This window comes from Falco naumanni, chromosome 1, assembly GCF_017639655.2.
Source record: "Falco naumanni isolate bFalNau1 chromosome 1, bFalNau1.pat, whole genome shotgun sequence".
In the NCBI taxonomy this organism is placed as follows: domain Eukaryota; kingdom Metazoa; phylum Chordata; class Aves; order Falconiformes; family Falconidae; genus Falco; species Falco naumanni.
Window position 1 is genome coordinate 27,135,564 of NC_054054.1, and position 21,199 is coordinate 27,156,762.

At 38.2% G+C, this 21,199-nt stretch overlaps 1 protein-coding gene and 1 long non-coding RNA gene across 3 annotated transcripts in view; one reads left to right on the forward strand and one right to left on the reverse strand.

The window, feature by feature from the left end:
- The window catches only part of WDR19 (WD repeat domain 19), a 47,107-nt gene that overhangs the window by 25,804 nt on the left and 104 nt on the right, over window positions 1-21,199 (reverse strand). For both annotated transcript variants that reach the window (XM_040587294.1, XM_040587285.1), the window contains exons 2-18: window positions 19,734-19,825; window positions 19,585-19,650; window positions 17,481-17,606; window positions 14,648-14,763; window positions 13,963-14,078; window positions 12,599-12,679; window positions 8,942-9,054; window positions 7,460-7,633; window positions 6,219-6,289; window positions 5,404-5,576; window positions 5,191-5,305; window positions 4,351-4,457; window positions 3,832-3,954; window positions 2,271-2,420; window positions 1,577-1,724; window positions 764-968; window positions 25-184 (exon numbers count right to left, since the gene is read on the reverse strand). In XM_040587294.1, coding sequence (XP_040443228.1) covers window positions 25-184; window positions 764-968; window positions 1,577-1,724; window positions 2,271-2,420; window positions 3,832-3,954; window positions 4,351-4,457; window positions 5,191-5,305; window positions 5,404-5,576; window positions 6,219-6,289; window positions 7,460-7,633; window positions 8,942-9,054; window positions 12,599-12,679; window positions 13,963-14,078; window positions 14,648-14,763; window positions 17,481-17,606; window positions 19,585-19,650; window positions 19,734-19,825 — 2,136 coding nt within the window. The remainder of the gene's footprint in view (window positions 1-24; window positions 185-763; window positions 969-1,576; window positions 1,725-2,270; window positions 2,421-3,831; window positions 3,955-4,350; window positions 4,458-5,190; window positions 5,306-5,403; window positions 5,577-6,218; window positions 6,290-7,459; window positions 7,634-8,941; window positions 9,055-12,598; window positions 12,680-13,962; window positions 14,079-14,647; window positions 14,764-17,480; window positions 17,607-19,584; window positions 19,651-19,733; window positions 19,826-21,199) is intronic.
- LOC121085084 lies at window positions 122-20,691 on the forward strand. Its single transcript, XR_005826948.1, has 3 exons — window positions 122-193; window positions 19,460-19,588; window positions 20,472-20,691. It is a non-coding gene; the product is annotated as an uncharacterized LOC121085084 (long non-coding RNA).

The following is a 21,199-nucleotide window of genomic DNA, read 5'->3' on the forward strand; positions in this document are numbered from 1 at the left end:
TTTTAAAAAGACTTTGCATTTTACCTGTATTTGCTCTAATGACATCACCATCCCAGCATTACCAAATGTCCTATAAACACGTATTGCAAAATCCACCTCCATATGATGTAAGCAAGCTTTGGCCAGCTCATTCCAACCAGACTGGTCATTCAGAAGTCTGCACACCTCCCACGCTTCAGAAAACCTATAGAAGGTAAAATGAATTTTAAAATATTTTAATTTTAGGCATTTGTCATACCAAAAATTCCCTGTCAGCATTTTTTTCCCTAATAGCACGGTAAAGTAAAACATAAAAAGCATTTACTTCTAAGCCATGGAGAGAGTGACACGTCAGGAAGAAAGGAGAAATACAAATATGTAACTTAACAGTTCTGTTTCTCCTGTTCCTACACAATTTTCAGGAAAACATCTGCTTTCCCTGCTCTGGCATTCTTTCCATTATACTGATTTTGCATTGCTTCATTACAGTGGGAGGGGAGTATGCAAGTACCCGCTCCAGCCAGTTTTTGAAGAGCCACTGTCACAGAAATCTGAATCAGTCTTGAAAAAAATTACTTTAGCTTTTACTTGACAGTGGAAAAACAAATAAAGCACCACTGGGTCACTTATTTTGCTTGGTCTGCATAGACAGCTACATGGACTCAGGGATCAATCTAATTTATCAATATTCAGCAAGACATTTTTAAATCACTAGGATATGCTGTACTGAGGTATAAGCACATAAGAAAACAATTTACACAATATAATTAAAACACAGATGTACCTTTTCAACATTAAAGTCTGAGTAAGCATTTGCGTCAACTCATTAGGTCCAAAGTCTTTCAAATTGCCAAGGAAACTGTGAGTGCTCAGATAGATATTGTTTGTTTTCCCACTCTGAGTCTGACAAGTTAATTCTCCATTATACAACAACAAAGGTTTATGGGAAAAGGGAACTTCTGTGCCACCTGCCAAAATAATCTTTGATCCTAGATTCAAAGATAAGAAAGAAAAGAAAACATCATTTAAAAAATCCCTACATGGTAAAAAGTGTAGCAAGCAGGCACAGATGAAATACTGTAGATTTGCAGGGTATAAATTCCAGGTCTCTAATTCTGGTCATTACCATCTAATGTACAGCACATATTTTTCAGTAAAGTAAATATACATAATTAGATCTTCTAAACAGTAAGGTCACTTTCCAAATGTTTGTAGGTAAACTTCTTCATGTTTCTCTGTTGCAAATAAAAAAACTGCTATGATGACAATTTTGGTTAACAGTATAGAAGTTTTGTCACCCTGATCCTAAGACTTTCTCATGAACATTTCAAAATACAACTGAAGCACAATGTGTAAATGTCAGACAAAGACTGTAATAGCAAGAAGCTTAGGGACTTAAGACCAAATTGACTTGTTGGAGCTTTACAGAGAAACCTGCAAATCAACTGGTTTTCTATTCCAGTTGCACTTCAAAATTTCTGTCTACTATTTATTTTTATATGCAGTTATGAAAATATTTAAGACAAATGAAGAACCTGAACATGTTTTACTTTATTAACTAGAACAGTGAGTAAATTTTTAAAAGCATTTACAGTACCTTGAATGGCGCCCTTATGAAAAACGTAAGTGTACACTTTATCATCATCAAAGGCAACAAAAACACCTTTATCCATTGGCCAGTTTTCCCACAGGATTCCTTTAATTGTTGGGGAGAAGTCTGGAATCTCATATAATCTATCATTTACCTACAAATAATGCAAAAGTAAAATTACTAGCAAGTGACTAAGGAGACAAACTAAATATTCAACCTGGTTAAGATGAAAAATAAAAAAAGAATATAAATAGTGCAAAAGTATGAGAATTGTGTTAAGAAAAACTTTCCTTATAAGCAGTGACTGAATAACATAATAGTTTAACTCAGAGGGGAAGTAAATGGAGAAAACGCACGTTAAATGAATGTTATTTGCTTTTCTTAGAAAAAAGGTATGGGGACAGGCAGTGAAACCGGCAGTGCCTGTTAATGGGCTAAAATATCTGTATTTGGATACAAAAGACATACATTTCTGAAAATTACTGATCAGGAATTTAGTATAATGAATTTGCCTTGATCTCATATGACAGATTTTATTTCTTTACATTACCATTGAGTAATCTTTAAGCCTCCTTAGCAATTTCTTCTACCAGCATACACATTGGAGTGACAAAACCTTCCTCATTCTCTGTTAAAAACACTATACAGTTGAAATGCCTGCTTGTAAATGTAATTGCATGGGTATCCCACACTAACTTACTGGACAATAGACAAAGCCATCACTTTTATCATCTATGAAAGCTAATCTGGTTCCACTGGGATCTGGAAAAATTTTTCTCACACTGACAGGATGCCGATACTCATTCACGTATTGCCAGTCTTCAATGTAGAAATAATGAATAACTCCAGTCTAATGAGAAATAACAGGAAAAATAATGACATCAGTAAGTGGCAAGTAGATAATTAACTTTGTTGCAGTTTTTCTCATCTTAAGAGTGCTGAGCATGAAGAGTGTTTAAAGAAAAATACTTCCAGGTGTTTTTTTGGCTTCCTTCTTCAGTTCCTATCTCAACCCACAGGTTTGTTTTACCTTTTTCTGATTCTCCTTCTTATTCCACTGGGGCAGGGCAGTGAGTTGCCACCTGGGGTTAAACCAGGACAGCAAGACAGGATAACTTGAGGCTTTTTGCTGGGTGGGGAAAGGAGTTAGACAATTGAGGGGTGTTCTGTTGTTTTTGTTGTTTATCTCACTCTGCTTTGTGAAGACAAGCTGTATTTACCATGCAGTTCTCTGAACAGGGGAAATGCCTGCCTCACTGCTGAGAGAAGCTTAACATTCAAACAAAGCCGAAAAATTTGCCTCCAAGGAAGAACTACACATTCCTAAGAACAGATGTACCTAATTTGGGGGAGAAAAGCAACCAAACTGATTTGTGATTAACATTATATTTCAGTGTTGCACAAAGAACACTGAAAGTAAAAGATGGCTTTTGAAGCCAATTGCAAAATCTGCACATATCAAATCGATCAGTTCTGAATTTAGTACCTCAAATTTATCAGTACCAGTTTAGGTACTGAGGAGGTGGGAAAGCCCTCAGCTGCTGCAAAACCACTTGTTATTAAGCCACTGATAACACCAGGGATAGCAATGCTGCCTTTTCTTTTGAAGGTCAATACATCAGTCTGTGTCACAATACTACAATGCCAAATGTGCCTTGTATTCCCAGTGCCAGAAAATACTAGAAGGAAAGAAACTACCCCTCATGCATAGAAAAAACTCTGGAAAAACCCATAATCATGTTCACATCCTTCTTCAGTGTCCTACTAATTCCTATCTGTGTTGAAACACCTAAAAATTCTCTTTGGGAAAGGCTTCAGTGTAAGTCAAGACTTCCATTTATGCTATCACACTTGCTTATGTTAGTACCTTTTTGACTACATCTATTACACTGCCACCTAAATCAACAAATTTGCAAGGCAATTGCTATGTTTTTTCTTATACCTCGCAGACAGTTTGATTGCCAACCCTCTCACTAATGCAACAGAATTAAATTCTGCCATTAAAATCAGTGTTTTACAACAAACACTAGTAAAAGCAAAACTTAACCTTCCCACCAATGCATCTCGTACAAATGAAACAGTTAAAGGAAGCTGGATGTAATTTTGACTGTATTTGCATAAAGATCTTGCATAGAACCACTTGTATAGATCCACTGTAAACTTCTCAGAAGCACAATATTTTGCTAAAAGTACGAGTAATAATCCAAATAATTCAGATAGAAATATATACCATCTAAAAAGATTACAGAAGTAATACTCACATCTGTACCATATATGAGGAAGTCACTAGTTAAAGCATGGCACAAAATTCGGTATTTATCATCATCTGCTGGGAAAAGTCGAGTTTCTCGTTCTTCCTGAGCATCCAAACCTTCACTTTCTATCTAAATATAAAGAATAGAATGAACTGAAAGACTCCACTGTTACAATGAGGTATCGTAATTTTGCCTGTATTAAACTGCAAGGAAATGAGATGAAAACAAACTTGCATGTGCATCTGCTTCTGTGATTCCCACAGAGACTTTTTAAAATAAAATTTGTTAAACAGTTCACAAGAAAACACGTTTTCTTCACCTGTTCTAGACTAGGCTGTATTTCTAAAGTCTACAGGAACTCAGCTTTATATTTTCATTAGCCATCAAAAAAAATTTAAAGAATTTTAAATTTTTATCTCCATTAACTGAAGATTACTCCATTTTCTCTCATTTTTAAAATTACATTAACTTGTTCAGCTTAGATCAACTCATTAGTTCAGCACTCCAAATCACCAGAGCTCTTACCATATGCAACTGGACTTTACCCTCAAAGAGAGCAGCAGCATAATCGGAATTAAGATGCATACTTGCTACTGTCCCCAGGTACTCCACATCTTTAAGCTTTTTTACATCTAAAGAATTCAAACAGAAAAGAAAAAGTAAAAATATTTTGTTTGTATAGGTCTTCATTTATCATCATCGAAATTTGCAGCTGATTAACTAGATGTGAAAAACTCACAACTAAGCAGAGAGGGGACAAGTTACATGTAAAGAGACATTCTTCTTGGCAGTCAGAGAACTAGTTAGAAAGTACAAGAGAAACTCTTTTCCTATGCAGCTCTGACTAGTACTCTCACAGTTTTGATCAATTTATTATTAGTCAAAAGAGGTGATGCTTAGAGAGACATGAAAGCTTTAAAGCCACTGTCAAAAATTTGGACATAGCATAACCAGTCCTACCTTACCCCAAGCAAATGACGTGACTATCTACCAAACTGACAATTTAAACCCTCTGATCATATAGTCCCTAGGTACTTTGCCAAATTTAGTATTTAAAGACACAGCCAGGTTACATCTCAAAAGCCTAAAAATCCTTCATTGCTTAACAACATGATCTGAAAAAAAAACAACAAACAAACATTCTACATTTTGTTACCAATACCTTGAACCTGAATTTTTAGTATTTACAATGCCTTGTCATAACTGCTTCAGACTGTACATCATCACGCAGCCCTAGCAGGACCATATGGCAATTCAAGTTGTTACTGTACAATGTGGTATGTCCAGAACTGCTAAACACAATACTGAATTTGTAAAACAAGACACAATGATGCAGTATTTTAAGAGAACTAAATTTCTGCTTACTATTCTCTCCAAGTGCGTAAAACCAAGCCCGATTGTTCATTCCTACAGCCAAATGATAAACACCAATAGCAACAAAACTGGGCTCTACTTCAACAGAGACTGTGACTGGTAGCTCCTGTAAGAAAAAAAAACAAAATAAACCAATTTTTATCGGCTATTAATACTTACTTTACTTATATGTAAATGAAGTTTAAAAGGAAGAGGTTATCATACTCTCTCCACACGATTGGCTATAGTAACTTCAAGAAGAGAAGTGAGGTATGCAATCCGTGTACTGCAAGCATCTCCAAGGATTGGAAGCTTTGTCAAGAAAACATGGAGGGATCCTCTTTGTGTAGATACTGCCAACAGCTGTCCATCATCTGTCCAAGCCAGCTGATCTACACCTAAACATTCACAAGTTTTGACAAAAAAAAAAATAAAATCCTTTAACTACTGAAACCAAAAAACAATTATTTTTCTCTCAAACCAAACAATTATACTAATTCAGCATCTTCCTAACAGCAAAGACCTGACAACAACCAAAGTATTCACAGACACTACAAGACAACATAATTGTGGTAATTCACAATATAAGAACATAGTCTTGTAACAATGTTATGAAAGCACAGGCATAAATCCTGTAAACCAGGATGAGAACAGATTAAGTATCCTAGGTCAGTATAGGAGAAGCTGACAAGCACAAAAAACCCGCCAAAAAAAAACCACAGAAAGAAGCAGAAACTAGTTAAGTGTATTATTTTAGTAATCTGAACATACTGTATCACAGAGTCAAAAAAACAAAACACTAACTGATCAAATATTTTGAGAGCTGTACTTCTCTATACTTTGAACAGATAAAATATGTTCCCATTTTGCTATGGGTCACCTAATAAATACAACTTGGAGAAGAAGGAATTTATGATAAATTCTGTATTCACACAGTTTTCCCAAGAACAGTACTTTCACTCATGTAAAAGAGTCACCATCAAAATTCTGGTTTACTTAATTTGTAAAAATGTCTATCCTCATAGAGACTGTTAACATACCTTTGTTTTCATCATCCAAGTTTATTATGGCATACATTTCTCTCAGGTCTGACAGATCATGGATTTTAATGCTGAAACAAAAGTAAACAGTCATTCTCACCAACATAAATCTCAGTTGTAAACTGGAAGAAACCCAACCCAGTCGAGACAGCCTAATGGAGCAAAAAATAGAGTGCAAATACAAAATGCCTTCCGTTTCCTAAAGAGCAACACACACTGTTACTCACTACTCGAAATAGTGTATCACTATCATTGTACTAAAATATTTGTTCAGAGAACTAAAATTTGAGGAAAAGGCACAAATCCAATTCAAAAGAATTCAGGGGTGGCGAACAAACACGGTAATTCCCTTTTGACCTGTTACAGTACAGGTTAGGTTAAAAACACACTGCTGATGGACAAACACTGCTTGAAACACAGATGCAAAAAAACAGCTTTCAATCCTGCTTCACATAAAAAGGGACAGAATGAGAGTTTACTTGTGCTGTCACATTACTCAATATATGCTAAAGAACCCCTTAAAGAAATACTTCTTCTACAATAGCTGAAGTCCTTGAAGTTGCACCGTGTTTGCTCATAGTTATACAACTCTTGATGTGCAAGTGTCATAATTCAACAGTCTGTAAGGTCATAAATCGAACTGAGAACAGACAGAACAGTCTGAGCCCTACCATCACTCAGCTCCTTCACTGAAGAGTTCAGATATCACAGAATCAGGGAGTAACAGATGAGGAGCTAAACAAGGTATTCTACCATACGCACAACATATTTTTGAAAAACTCTAGACTCATTAACTCTTTTTTTTTTCTTAACTGTTTTCATACTTACACTTTTTTTTAGATTGCAGGTAAGACCAGACACCAGGGAGGAGAATATCAGCATACTCAGTACAGCTTTAAATTAATTACTCTATTGCTAAGCAGACTGTTATGTCCAATCAATACATCATAGTAAAGAAATCTGGACATTTTTGCAGCCAAGTAACATAATAGAAAATGCATCAAAAGGAATAATCTATACTTAAAGTTTAAATTATTTTTTTGTTTACAATTTATTACAGTAAAGTTATTTACAATTGCAGAGATTTTGGCCAAAATTAGCTTCTCCTAACCTTACACAGGCAGAGAGGCAGTTATACAGAGTAATTCATCTCACCTTCTCTGCACTGACTTGGCCACCTAGTTTTAAAGCCCAACAGCTACAGTTATATTCCATTCTTTATGTATAAAACTACCACTTACCAATTGTCTCCACATGACGCAGCTTTGTTTAATGACTGTGATATAGCAATGCTGCTTAGATTATCCTTATGATTATGAGCTTGAAAGATTTCTTGACCTATCTCACGAATGTGTGTAGAAATGACTACAAAACACCCTCTTGAGAAACCAATCATAATGTAGCCATCACCATACCTGTTACCAAAAAACCCAACAATTAAGAAGAGATCTCTTTACGCAATATGCAAAATACATTTTCTTCCAAACTACTGGGGTAACTGTCAATGTCTCCCTTTAATAGGAAAAATAATCAAATTATGGGAATTTATATATATAACGTACAACAACACATAAAAACAGATTTTAGGGAAAAGCAACCAAAGATTCTTAAAGGAGAAAACCATGCTTGTGCCCAGAGTTCACTCATAAGTTGTCTTTACTCTCTCTTCTACATTCTATAATGCCACTTTACTTTCAGCAAGCTGCATACATGGCAGTGATGCCAGGAGAAAAACCTCTGGTATCTTCATTGGAATAAGCATGCCAGAGGATGGAAACTTCCATTTCAAGGTTCTGGCTGACTTGGTCCCACCAAAGCTATGCTAAAAATAATGATGCCAGTCACTGTGCTCTTAATGCATACTACTGCAAACACAATGGAAGTACCAAACCTACAATATGTATTTGTGAATAGATAGTTTGTTTACTTTTCATAGTGTCAAGTAGAAATAATGAGGTTAAGGCAGAAATAGTTACAGTGTGTAAGGATGCATTCAAACTGATTTCATCAGCTTAGTTGCAAAAAAAAAAAAAAAAAATCATTGCAAGGGAAAGACCCCAGGTATACTGTGGCCAACGTGGCCAACATGAGGCCATACATTAAGAAGCATATAGCTGAAGGTTTTCTTATACAGCTGCAGTGTAAAGCAATAAATGTCAATTTCACATAGACTGAACAGGCATTAGAAGACAATGTCATGATTCACAGATACAGAAACAGTACAGCTACTTTTTGGGTACATAGTTGAAACTTCTAGCTTGGGATTTCTTCAAAGGAACATTACCAACTGGATTACATAGCAGGGATGCTACAAGTACTTTGCACAATTTTGTAAACCAATAAACTAGTTGAAGTATCCTTCACCTAGCTCCACTCCTAGCTCTTTCATCAGTTACTCATCCAAACAGAAAACAACCTATAAACCCCCCCAGTTTAATCTACTGTTAGGACAGCAACAGTATTAGTATTTTAAAGCCGAGCATACCAACAGCAGCTGTATTTGAAAATACTGATTTTATTGCCATTGGATTGTCATGTAAAACAACTATGAAATGTAGACTTCTTTGTGTTTGGAAAAGAACTATTAAAAAGGCTACAAGACAGCCAAGAAAAATCCAGTGTAAACAAGGGATGTGCAATTTAATTTCCAGCATTTATCAGAACTACTGGGAAAACCTTCAGCTTGTTAATACTGGAACGCTTCATTAACAAAGTTTGCTCACCATCTGTAGGTTACAATATTGCCATAAGGCTGCTGAAATTTCAGATCAATCGGGTTATCAGGATCATTCAAATTAAAAAGAAAGAGAGTCTTCTTGCCGACCACTACACTCACCTGTCAAGGAATGAAAAGAAAAATCAACTTGATAAGAATGGCATCACTTGAAAATAAGGCCCTACATCTTCACTTAAAGATGAGATTTAGAACTTTCAATAATCCTTAAGAATCCCACAGAACTGAATTCTGAATCTTTACCAACAGTGGAAGAGATTTTTAGGATATTCCCCTTGTGAATCAGTGGTTCACAGATCTAAATGCAAGCCCAGCAGAACATACATCTCATATTCAAGGCTTTTCCCTACAGAAGCATTAAGTCAGTTCTGTGTCCCCAGAGGAAAAGGCAGCAGATCACACAGAGTTATCCTGTTGGGACTACTCTCACTTGAACTACCATGTCTTTTTTGATCCACAGAATTTTTATCTGGGAGGTTGAAGGGAAGTCTACCACAACGTTGTTATCTCAAGTAACTTGCTGACATTTCAAAGATAGAAAGACAATTCTGGAAGAAACACACTGTTCAGTTTATATTAAACATACAACATTTACAGTTTGGTATTGGTCCAGAAGAGGGCATTTTATTTGATGAATCCCATAGAGATGTTGGACCTCATAGGAGAAGACAGGCTGAACTCTGGGGTTTTTTTTAAAGATTATTTTTGTTACTAGAGTGTGTGTTATTGTCAGGCAAGGGTAAAACACTCAGTTTAGAAAAAGCAAGGAGGAAGCAGCCCGTTTCATCTTAATTCTCTGACAAAGATACATTGAAGGGCTATTTACAAATTTATTTTACGTTGCCTTCTGTTCCAGCTCTCCTTGTCTAAAAAGAAGAAAAATCCTAAAATAAGAGCTAGAAGAATGAAATACAAAGCTGGTATTTTCAAACCAAGAAAAAAAAGCCTATATTGACCTAAAAATCCATTAATCCAGAATTACAAACTCAAATTCCGTGCTCTAATTCCTGAAGTTACCACAAATATATAAAGTATGTTTTCTGCCTTTTAGAAGTGGTTGCTTATAATACCATTGCAGCTTAATCACAAAGTATCTAAGAAACACTATTTCTTAAACTCTTCTAAGAAATTACAGGAATTATTTTATGTTGCAGGCAAGATGTTAACTCTAGTACTACTTATTTTGATTGATCCATGTTGCAGGGTCCTTTTCCCCCGATGTCGTAAGGAACAGCCTGGAAGTGACTGTTATCAAGCCAAGCCCCCCCCCCCCCCCCCCCCCCCCCCCCCCCCCCAACAACAGACACTTAAGACAATAAATGCTATGAGGTTTAGAGCTGCTGACAGACTATCCAAGCACAAATATTATGAACTACAAAATTACAAAATGTTCCCTAACATTTTACAGTGAACTTGAGAGCTGTAGTAAAAAAACCCCTAAGCCTAGGCTATCACATGCCCCAGGAAGCAGTAGAAGAAATCAAGGCTGAAGTCCTCAGTTCCAGCATTTTCAAAATGGCTGTTAATTAAATTTCCCTAGAAAGCAGAAAACATTTCACTCCATGCAGACAGGCAAAAAGCTCCTAGAAGTCTTTGTCAATGTAAACATGGGGAAAAACACTTCTCGACACCTATACTTCATAGATTAAATCTGACTGTGAGAATTTAATTATGCTGTAAAAGCGTATAGATCTGGACAAATTCTAACACAGTACCACCTTTCCATCCATGGATTTTCTATGTCTTATCTTGGTACTTCACTGCTGATTGTTTAATAATATGCTCTCCTAATAATTATCATTACCCCACTTTTCTGTACTTCACCATTGACCGATCTGATGGACTTCAATTAACTCAAGAAAGACAATGAAACTGTAGCCATTTGGAGAGAGACAGGATAATGCTCACACCAGAAGACTGACACCAGGGCTTCCAGTCTCAGTGATGCTGAGGTTTGCTAAGATCATAGAATCATCGTAAAATGGTTTGGGTTGGAAGGGACCTTGAAGATCATCTAGTCTCCCCCCCCAACCCCCGCTATGGGCAGGGACACCTTCCACTAGACCATGCTGCCCAAAGCCCCATCCAGCCTGGCCTTAAACACTGCCAGGGATGGGGCATCCACAACTTCTCTGGGCAACCTGTTCCAGTGTCTCACCATCCTCACAGTAAAGAGCTTCTTCCTAAAACCTAAGCTAAATCCACCCTCTTTTAGTTTAAAAACATTACCCCTTGTCCTATCACTACAGGCCCTACTAAAAAGTCTGTCCCCACCTTTCTTAAAACCCCCCTTTTAGGTACTGGGAAGCCCCAATAAGGACTCTCCTCGGAGTCCTCTCTTCTTCAGGCTGAACAACCCCAACTCTCTCAGCCTGTCTTCACAGGAGAGGTGCTCCAGCTCTCTGATCACTCTTGGCGGCCCTTGTCTGGACTTGCTTCAACAGGTCCAAGTCCTTTTATGTTGGGGGCTCCAGAGCTGAACACAGTACTGCAGGTGGGGTCTCACAGGAGCGCAGTAGAGGGGGAGATTCACCTCCAACCTGCTGGCTACACTTCTTTTGATACAGCCCAGGATTCACTTGGCTTTCTAGACTGCAAGTGCACACTGTCGGGCCATGCTGAGCTTTTCATCCATCAGCACCCCCAAGTCTCTCTCCTCAGGGCTGCTCTCTATCCATTCTCCGCCCAGCCTTTATTGATACTGGGGGCTGCCCCGACCCAGGTGCAGGACCTTGCACTTGGTCTTGTTGAACTTCATCAGGTTCACATGGGCTCACCTCTCAAGCCTGCAAGGTCTGTCTGGATGACATCCCTTCCTTCCAGTGTGTTGACTGTACCACACAGCTTGGCACTGTCAGCAAACTTGCTGAGGGTGCACTTCATCCCACTGCCCATGTCCATGTTAATTCCTTATCCACCAAGTAGTCCACCCATCAAATCCATGTCTCTCCAGTTTAGAGACAAGGATGTTGTGCGGGACCATGTCAAAAGCTTTGCACGAGACAAGGCAGATGATGTCAGTTGCTCTTCCCTCATCCATCAACACTTGTAACCCTGTCAATAGAAGGCCACCAAATCTGTCAGGCACAATCTGCCCTCAGTGAAGCCGTGTTGGCTGTCACCAATCACTTCCTTATTTTCCACATGCCTTAGCATACTTTTCAGGAGGATCTGTTCCATGATCTTGCTGGGCACCAAGGTGAGACAAGATGAAAACCTAGCGAGCAGTTATCTGTTCCCGAAAGAGACTGATGAAAACTTGCCCTCTGAAAGGCTGTCTCTTCAATTTTGACAATCCTGCTCCACTTCCATCTGCCACATTGCATATACTATTCTGTATTTATATTGTATGTATTTCTTTAACTATCTGCACATACTTCCATGTATTACATTAACTACCATTGCAAAACTGCTCTGTTATCTGTCATATTGCTAACCACTGGACTTTCAATTAACACATCTTCAATGAAAAAAGAATATGGCTTTACTTTAAAGAAAAGTTTTGGAAAAGGAAAAAAAAAAACCTTCAACACCAAATTTTAAATCAAGAAGGAACAAACTGCTTCCTGGGCCCATACTGGTTGCCAGCAGAAACCCTGAAACCTCAGATTAACACTTTTTACAGTATTTTGTATTGACTTCTTACTGTGCTTTCCCTGGTTGATATTCTTTCATCAGTCTTCATAACTGAGAACTGCATATCACTGGGATCTGAGTTCACCGAGGTCTGCAAGAAAGAAGTTCAGATTAAGAAGTCAACACTTAGTGTAGCAAATACTGATGGTAAGTAATTGCATTATTCCTGCCCTGTACCTTTTAGTGTTAAGGATAGAGCTGTTAGTGCATGTAGTACCAAAACTGGAAAAAAAAAAAAAAAAAAGCTGGAGAAAACACGATCTCAGTTTGGATCATAATGACACGTTATCACGGAATATACTGAAAAAATATCTAGGAAACAGAAATACAAATCCAAAAAGAGAAGGAAAAATCAAAATGAGGAAGAAGACTTGCAAGCTGGTATTATACAGACTGAAGCAGTACAAGTAAGGTCACTCCAATGCAAATTCAAAGAAAGACGACCAAGATTAAGGCATGCAAGTTAAATATTTACAATGCATTTTATAAAGGACATACCCAATCTGGTTTAGGTAGTGATAGCAATTAAGTTGCTTGTGTAGTCAATATGAGGTTACAAAACCTCATAAGGAAGCCTTGCTTAGGTCTGCTGTCTCAGCTACACTGCTTCCACTACCCAAGCCAACTAGTTTAAAACACAGAAATAGCCTAATAAATTTATTAGCATAGTCTTATCCAATTGTGAACTTCAGACATGAAGATGGAAGCATATGAAATGAACTATGAAAGGTTTTTTTCTTCAAAAATCTTGAGTGAAACACTGCTCATTAAAGTTAAAAAAGTGAATTATATTCATTTGCTCATTATGCAGCAACTGTTGTTGCTCGGAAGGATGGTGATGTATGTAAACAGACAGAATGCTTGATTACAAAATCCGACTGTACTTGGAGGAAGCATTGGAATCAGCCTCTCAACAACGCAGTGGAGGTCCGGCCTAGGAGTAATCCTTGTACATCAGAGGCAAGATCTTTGTTTAACTAATCTAAAGCAAGACCAACACTACAAGTACTTCCTGAAGACCTTATAAACAGTCATGTGAGAACTGTCCTGTGCTGCGACTGGGGAAGTCACCTAAGCTTGCACTCATAGGATCCTCTTCTAGCAGATACAGATCAGCATCAAGGATATGAGAAGCACATTTTGGCAGGATCACAGCAGAATTGCAAAGAATCCATTATCATAAAATACACTGTATAACACAGAGGCGCAGATGTTTCGATATGCCTTCATCCTACATGAAGTTTCCCAAAGGCTCCTTATCCTTGAAAGCAGTGGGATTGAAAAGGCATAAACTTACACAGGTCCCAGCTTTCTCAGAAACCAGGAGTATTATAATGTATGCCTTTAAAATCAAATGGAGGGTATAAATACTACCTGTCTTATAGTATCCCCTTCCTGATTGCTTATAGTAATCATTTTGTCTTCACCGCCTAGAGCCAAAAGGTTTTCAGTACTCCAACAACCGCAAGTAATCCGCTTAGTGTGCTTACCTGAAAAACAAAGAAACCCATACAACACAAATGAAGACAACACCAACAAAAAAATACAGGATGGAAACATGCTCTGTTTGATCAATCAAACACACAAATCATCAGAATGTGATACAAATTATCAGAGCAATTACAAATTCAAAAGTCTGTCTTTTTTTTTTTTTTAAAAAGTCTTCTACTCCCAGATGAAAGTCTTTTCACCTTATAGGAACTTGAACAGCCCCTGTTCTTCCATTCTTTTCATCAAATTCCTGGGGCCTGTGCTATATCCTTAACCCTTCTGCCCAGAGGTACTCTGAGCAGGTAAGAAAATGGTCACTTAGTAAGAACAATCATTGCAAGAAAGATAACACAAGTTTCCCATGAGGCAGTATCAGGTATGTGTATATGTATTTTTAACCCACTATACTATAAAAATACTCTAGTAAGCACAACAAAACAGAAGGTGCAAGTTGAGCGTGAGCACATTTTTGACTTGCATGTTCATATAGAGAACTAAAAAGGAATCTAAGTATATTAGCAAAATTCCACTTTCACATATGCAAGCTTAGTTTCAAACGATTGCATACCACGAACAGCAACCTTGCGAGAAGTCTGACGGTTATATATAAGTAAGTTTCCCTTTGTTGTTCCAACAGCAAGTAAAGTTCCAACTCGAGACCATAATAAGAAAGACATTGCATCCCTAAAACAAAGAAAAATTTTACTTTACTGTACAAAGATTCCTTTAACGTGCTTACATACAAAAACATTTTGCATATGTGTTTTGAAGTTCTATAAAATCAAACAGACCAAGCAGAATTTTAAAATAATGTTTTCTACAAGTATCAGAATTTTCTGGGCACAAAATAGCAGAAGTAATAACAACTTGTTTGAGGTAACGTAATAAGACTTATATAAATGGAAATGTGTCTGCAAACATCAACAGTCTTTGATGAAATCATGGGTAATTTGGCTAAATACACTGTTTTAAAAAACACTCAAAGATACCACGAAGGTATGTGCAATTTTCCAGTCACTTTCTGCATCGTTTTTCTGCACTTCAATAATCCTATGAATTCAGCCAGCCCCAAGTGAATAGATCTAGTTCTAGTAAATGTAATAAGGAAGTTAGAAAGAGCCAATTTAACTTGAAGTTTCAGATACAGCAAGACCTATTTTGGTGTGTATTTAAGGCTACACAGATAAATATTATATATCATATTTTTAAAAAAAGCCTCTTAAGCAAAACAATTTTAATCAGAATTTTGTAACTAGTGCAGTTATTTCCATCAATACCCCTCTCATCTTTTTAAATTTTACTGTAAGCATGCAATAGTAATTTGAAACAAATTTCAGATATTGACACATGAAATTACCTCCAAGATACATTTGATTTGCATGTGAGGGGGTTTGTTTATGCTTTTCTAATTTCAAAAAGAGAAGGATACCAGAAAAGCCTGGTCATCACACCGTTTATACGTCTTTGTGCTTATTCTCCTTAAGCAATAACACTGTGACAAAAGAAGGATTAGGCGCTTAAATTGATACATACTGTTCTAGCGAGACCTCCTCTAGTAAGTGATTTACCTCTCTAGATATTAGAAAGAAAGATTATGAAGGAACTGCAATCACCACATCCTACTCCATTCTGCTAAATACCTTCTATGCTCTTTTTTGCTTGCATACTGGCAAGATACTCTTCCCCCCAAAATATTTGTTCACCCATGAAAAGGAGGTACAATCTGGTATATTCCTTCACACAATATAATGTGTATATATATCTTCATAAATGGCTTTGATTATATGAATAGCTATAGTTTAAAACTGACATATAAAATCCCAAACCCCTACTTCGGAAAAAAAATCTTTTTAAGGCCAAAATTGCTGTATTCCACCAGAAAAGAGAATTCTGAACAATAATCATTACCATATCTGTGGTAAAATGGCACACTGATGATGTAATAACTAATAAGTAATGACAAAATTAACGACTAAGAAATGACTGAGTCATCCACATTAAGCAAGATACCTATATAATGCCACATACAATTAATTACACAGAAGGAAGGAGTAATCACTTTAAATTTCTCATTGTACGTACAATCATTTGCTTGTTTTGAAACTGCTTTCTAACATGCGACTTAACATTCTATCAACAAACAATCTTTAAAACGTAACTTCATTAAATCATGTAAAGGTTAAGTCACTGCGTATTTTGTGCAAAGTGGCAATTCTTTTACTTTTTCAGGAGTGGAATAACTTGTATGGAAGTTATTTCTTAAGTTCTGCTTCAACATATACATATAGGATACCAGGCTGAAAACATACTGAAATATCCCATAATTGAATATCCAATATTCCAAATGAATTCTACAAAGCACAAGTGTACATGTTCATGGAAATATGGAATATTTTCCATATTCTAGACATGGAGTTTTCAACCTAAATTTGGAACAAACTACTCTCATAGAAACCAACATAACCCCCACCCCTCAATTTTTCCAGCTGAACTGAATTTTCTTGATTTAATGGATAAAACACTCCAATTTTGGTATCTCTGACTACTTAAAAATAAAAACAAACATCGAAAAAACCCCAAAATATATACAAAGGAAATTTAGAAATGAAGGGTTAAATCAGAAGGAATGTTTGTCTCAAGTGACGTAAATAGCAACATCATCCAAAATTATCTATTTCTCTGCTCAGGTGAGTGCCCTACCAAACATGGGACAGATTCATTTCCACTTTCTTTCTCACAGAGAGAATGTTTATGTAGAGCACAATAGTTTAGTGGAACAGATTCAAACAGGCTAAAAGTTTAATTGTTAAACCAAGCTTATTTGTTAACCCAAAACTGGATTGTCATAGGGGCCTCAGGAGAGTTTTAAGTTGACGCCCAAATTCAGAAAGGTCGGGATGTGAACCTTAGAGTAGGATTGCCTTAGATATCTCTTCCCATCCTAAACCAGTCTGCTTTGTGAACAGCATTTAAGTCCCCTTATAAATCTAAGAGGAAAAAATCCTAGCACCGCTAAAATCACTTCCCTTACTTTTAAGCTCCTTTCTATCTGTGTGAAATACTTTGGAGAAAATGTAGCCAGTACAGATATACAAAAAATCACCCATCCTTGCTACTACCACACAGTGGAGACACTGAAGAGAAGCTCTCTGGAGACTTTGGTGGTGTTGACAATTTAAAAAGAAACAAAACCCCTACCAACCTGAAAACCACCACCACACACTTCAAAACCAACAAATCACACCAAGAAGGATTCAGCAACAAACTGTAGCATATTAGCTTAACTGTATATGTGCAATGAGGACTCCAGTAAAAAGATGATTGCAATATATCCTCCACATCAACAAACCATAGTGGTCCAAGCCTTCAAATACACAGTTTAAAAGAAAAACAATTCTTACCTCATGCCACTGTCTACTTGGCTTGATTTGTTTGTGTTTGCATCCCACAGAAATATGGCACTAGATTTGTCTGTGATTATAGCTAAAGTATCTCCGTCCTTATCCCAGTCCATAGCAACACAATTACTGAAGAAAAAGAAACAGCTTTCATTAATGATGTTAAAATATGTTTGTAAGTGTACAAAAACTGCCAGAATTATTCAGTTGAAGTCCCTGTCCTTCCTTTTCCCTCCCAAGCAACTCCATGACAGATCGCACAATTATCTGTACTATTACAGCAACCGCACCTTTACTCAAATCTCGTTGAATTGACAGAGGCTGAAAGGCTGGTCATAAAACCCAAGAGACTGGTACCTACATTCCATACTTGAAACACTGCCACCTTGATTTTCAAGAGACAGTGAAAATCCCTTGTAAAGGTCTATTTTATTAGAGGCTATTCAGTGTTGGGATTATTTTTCTCATAGTTCAACAAGCATAAAAACTTGGACAAGAAACCTATGCAGAAGCAGGAAAAACCTCCACTTGTAAATAGTTCCCAGAATGGACAGCAGACTTACCCACAAGTCCCTGGTGAGTTGGAAACAGTGTTGTTTACAACCATATACTGGAGATTAAGAACCTCTGCCATCTGACACCACTCTTATTTCTAGATAACTAAATTGATAGTTTCAGGTTAAAAAGGTATCTCTGAATAATTTCATTACCACTCAAATGAAAGCTCCTAATGCAAGCAATTTCAAAAACACCCTACTGAAACACACATTGCTGTGAACTAATTCAGAAAGCCTTGAATTTCCATTTCTCCTATCTTTCTTCTTAAGACTTTTATCAGTTTGCTCTGGAGAACAGGCATGGTTGGTTCTGAAAATACACCCATAACAGCCAATCAGAACATCAGAGGCAGGAATAACAAGGACAAAAAGAAAAAAATAGGGGAAAATGCAAATTACTAAGTAGTGAACAAAACAAATTCTATCAAAATAATGGTAAGAAGATGCTTATAACTAGTATAGCAGAGAATATTTGACATTCTGAACTCCATTCTTATATAAGATGTCCAGCAGTTAGCAATTGCAGTTGGTTAACTGTTAACCAACAAATAAAGAAGCAAAGTTTGGCCTTAGGGCCGGAACCTCCATATAAGCATACTTGTTTCTGTTTGAACCGTGTATCACAAAAATTGAATTTTATTCTAATAGCAATAAAGATAATTTATTCTTCAATCACAGCAAAAGGTTGTAAGTAAGAATTCAAAAGAACTACCTAACCTAAGCAAAAGATTTGCCGGCAGGCCTCAAAAAGTCAGTACTATTCAAACTACCACAACCAGATGTTTATTTCAACAAGCCTTTAGGATATGTGGAGATTATACAAGTTTTTTTCTCCTCTTTGCCTTGCCATGAGAACATGTTATTTTACACCTGGTTTAGATGTATGTTTCCCTTTAAGTCACCTATGTCCACCAATAAGGTAGTGCTATCAGTGTCCATCATAAGGCAGACTACCCCTCACACCACGCTCTCCAACCCACAGGACAGTAGAGGTCCCCCAGTCCAACACAAGCTCTTCTCAGAGTTTACCACTGATTCCACACAGCTTTCCTCAGTTTTGGCAGTTTGCTGGAGAGAAAGAGCATTTTTTATTCATTGTGCAAAATACAATGCAGAGTGAGCTGGGCCATGGATATCACAAAGCTGAAGACACTGACACAGCCAGCCCATGTTATGAATGGCCCCTAACCAGTACAGCAAGATGCAGTGGTCAGTAGGATACAAGGCAAGTCTGGTAAAGACAAGGATAATTGCATCTCTTGATTTGGTGCAAGGTGGCAACTACCATGAACTGCAAAAAATAATGAGAAGTGCTTTGGGTAGGAGAATATATTTCTTTTTTTACTATTCTTGACAGCTTGCTGTGAGTTCAGCTTTTACTGCCTCTGATTCTATACATGCTCATCAGTTTGTCTTCTCTTCCAGGTATGCTCACCAGAGACAACATCTCTTCCCACAAAGTTCTCACATTGTTCAAGCACCTCACCAGAAGAGAAGCATTTTTAAAGGAAACAACAAAGAAAATAATTTAAACCCATCTTAGTACCTACCCTGGTAAGCTGATTTCATTTCTCTTCTGACCATGACGATCAAAAATTTTCACAGCACGATCACCTCTAAAAAGATTAACATATAGAATAATTCCCTTTCTTCATCAGTGATTTCTATGGACAAATGCAATAAATATTCGTAACCTTACCCTGTTACAGCAAGGAAATTTCCCAAAGTTTTCTGCCAAGCAAACTCCACAGGGGAACCAGCCCAAGCTTTTTCTAACAGACTGAACACTTGCTGGGAGACAAAAAAAAAAAAAACGTGGGAAATTACATATCTTAAAATTGTAAGCATATAGCAACACTACAACTTCCTAACCATGTGGCAACTATGAGTACTGTGGAGGGAAAAAAAACAAACCCAAACACAACCTCTGGGTGATTCTAATGCGCCAGAGTACCCTAATTCCACACAAAAATCTTCTGGTTTGTACTGGAGAAATTGAAGTTTCTGGTGCTGGGTGTCTGCATTGACAACTCTGTGACTCTACCACAACTGCTGTTTTTTCTCTCAGAGAGTTACTGGAACAAAAAATTCTGCATGAGACTCTCCCTTCATGTCCGAAGAGCAGAATGTTTAGTTCTCTTAAGTTTCATGCAAAAGTCTGAAAGCATCCTTTATGTATAAAACACAGAAGGCTCTAGGTCTGCTTTTTTGAAGACATGACTATTTTGTTACTATGAATTGCTGGGTCTTAAAAGCTAATACCTCAAAGCAACTCAACTGTAAAAAGAAATCCTGACTTCTGACTAAGAAAGTTTCTCGGCTTCCTTTTCCTTTCGCACTACCTGCACAGATTTTTCCGTAACTTGGGTGTAAGATAAAGCCCACAGTTTTGTTGCACAGCTTGCTAGCATTACCTTTTTCCCTCCCACATCATCAGATAACCGCCAGCACCTGGTGCCCACCAAACACTGGGCACACCGACTCAAGCTTTTGCCAAAGGCTCCTATCCCTTCCTTGGGGTGAAGGCAAACCGAGGCGCTCTTCACAGTGAATCTGCATTTTACTCATAAGAAGTGTGAAAATACAAGCACCACAAGCACAAATGACACCTGACAGTCGTGTTTGAGTCTGAAAAAAATTTAATAAAATCTGTAATAAACCAACCACAAAGAAAATCAGTGTGAGAACGCAGGCAGGCTCCAGCTCTTCGCGCTCTCGCCGAACAGCAACGCGCCCTAAGCCCCCCTAACGCGCCTGAGGGGAAACCCTCCCCCCGGCCCAGTCCCTCAAGCGCCGCCGGAGGATCCCTCGCACCCCTCCCCGCCGCCAGCGTTCGGGCGCGGCGGCACGGCGTGGGAGACCCGGTAACGGCGTCGGGCGACGCGGCGGCCCAGACTACCGCCGCGGGAAGCAGCAGCCCGGCCGCAGCCCGAGACCCCGCGGCCCGCCCCCGGGAGGCAGCGGCAGGGCGGGCGGCAGAGCGGCCGCGGCTCCCCTGAGGAGGCCGTGCCCGCGGCCTCAGCCTCCCGCCGGCTGGTGGCCGGCTCCCGCCGCGCCCTCCCCTAGGCCGCCCTCCCCAGGCCCCGCTCGACGCCCCCGACCCGGACCGTGCAGCGCGGAGCAGCAGCCACAGCCCCGGCCGAAGCCCCGGGTCGAAGCTCCCCG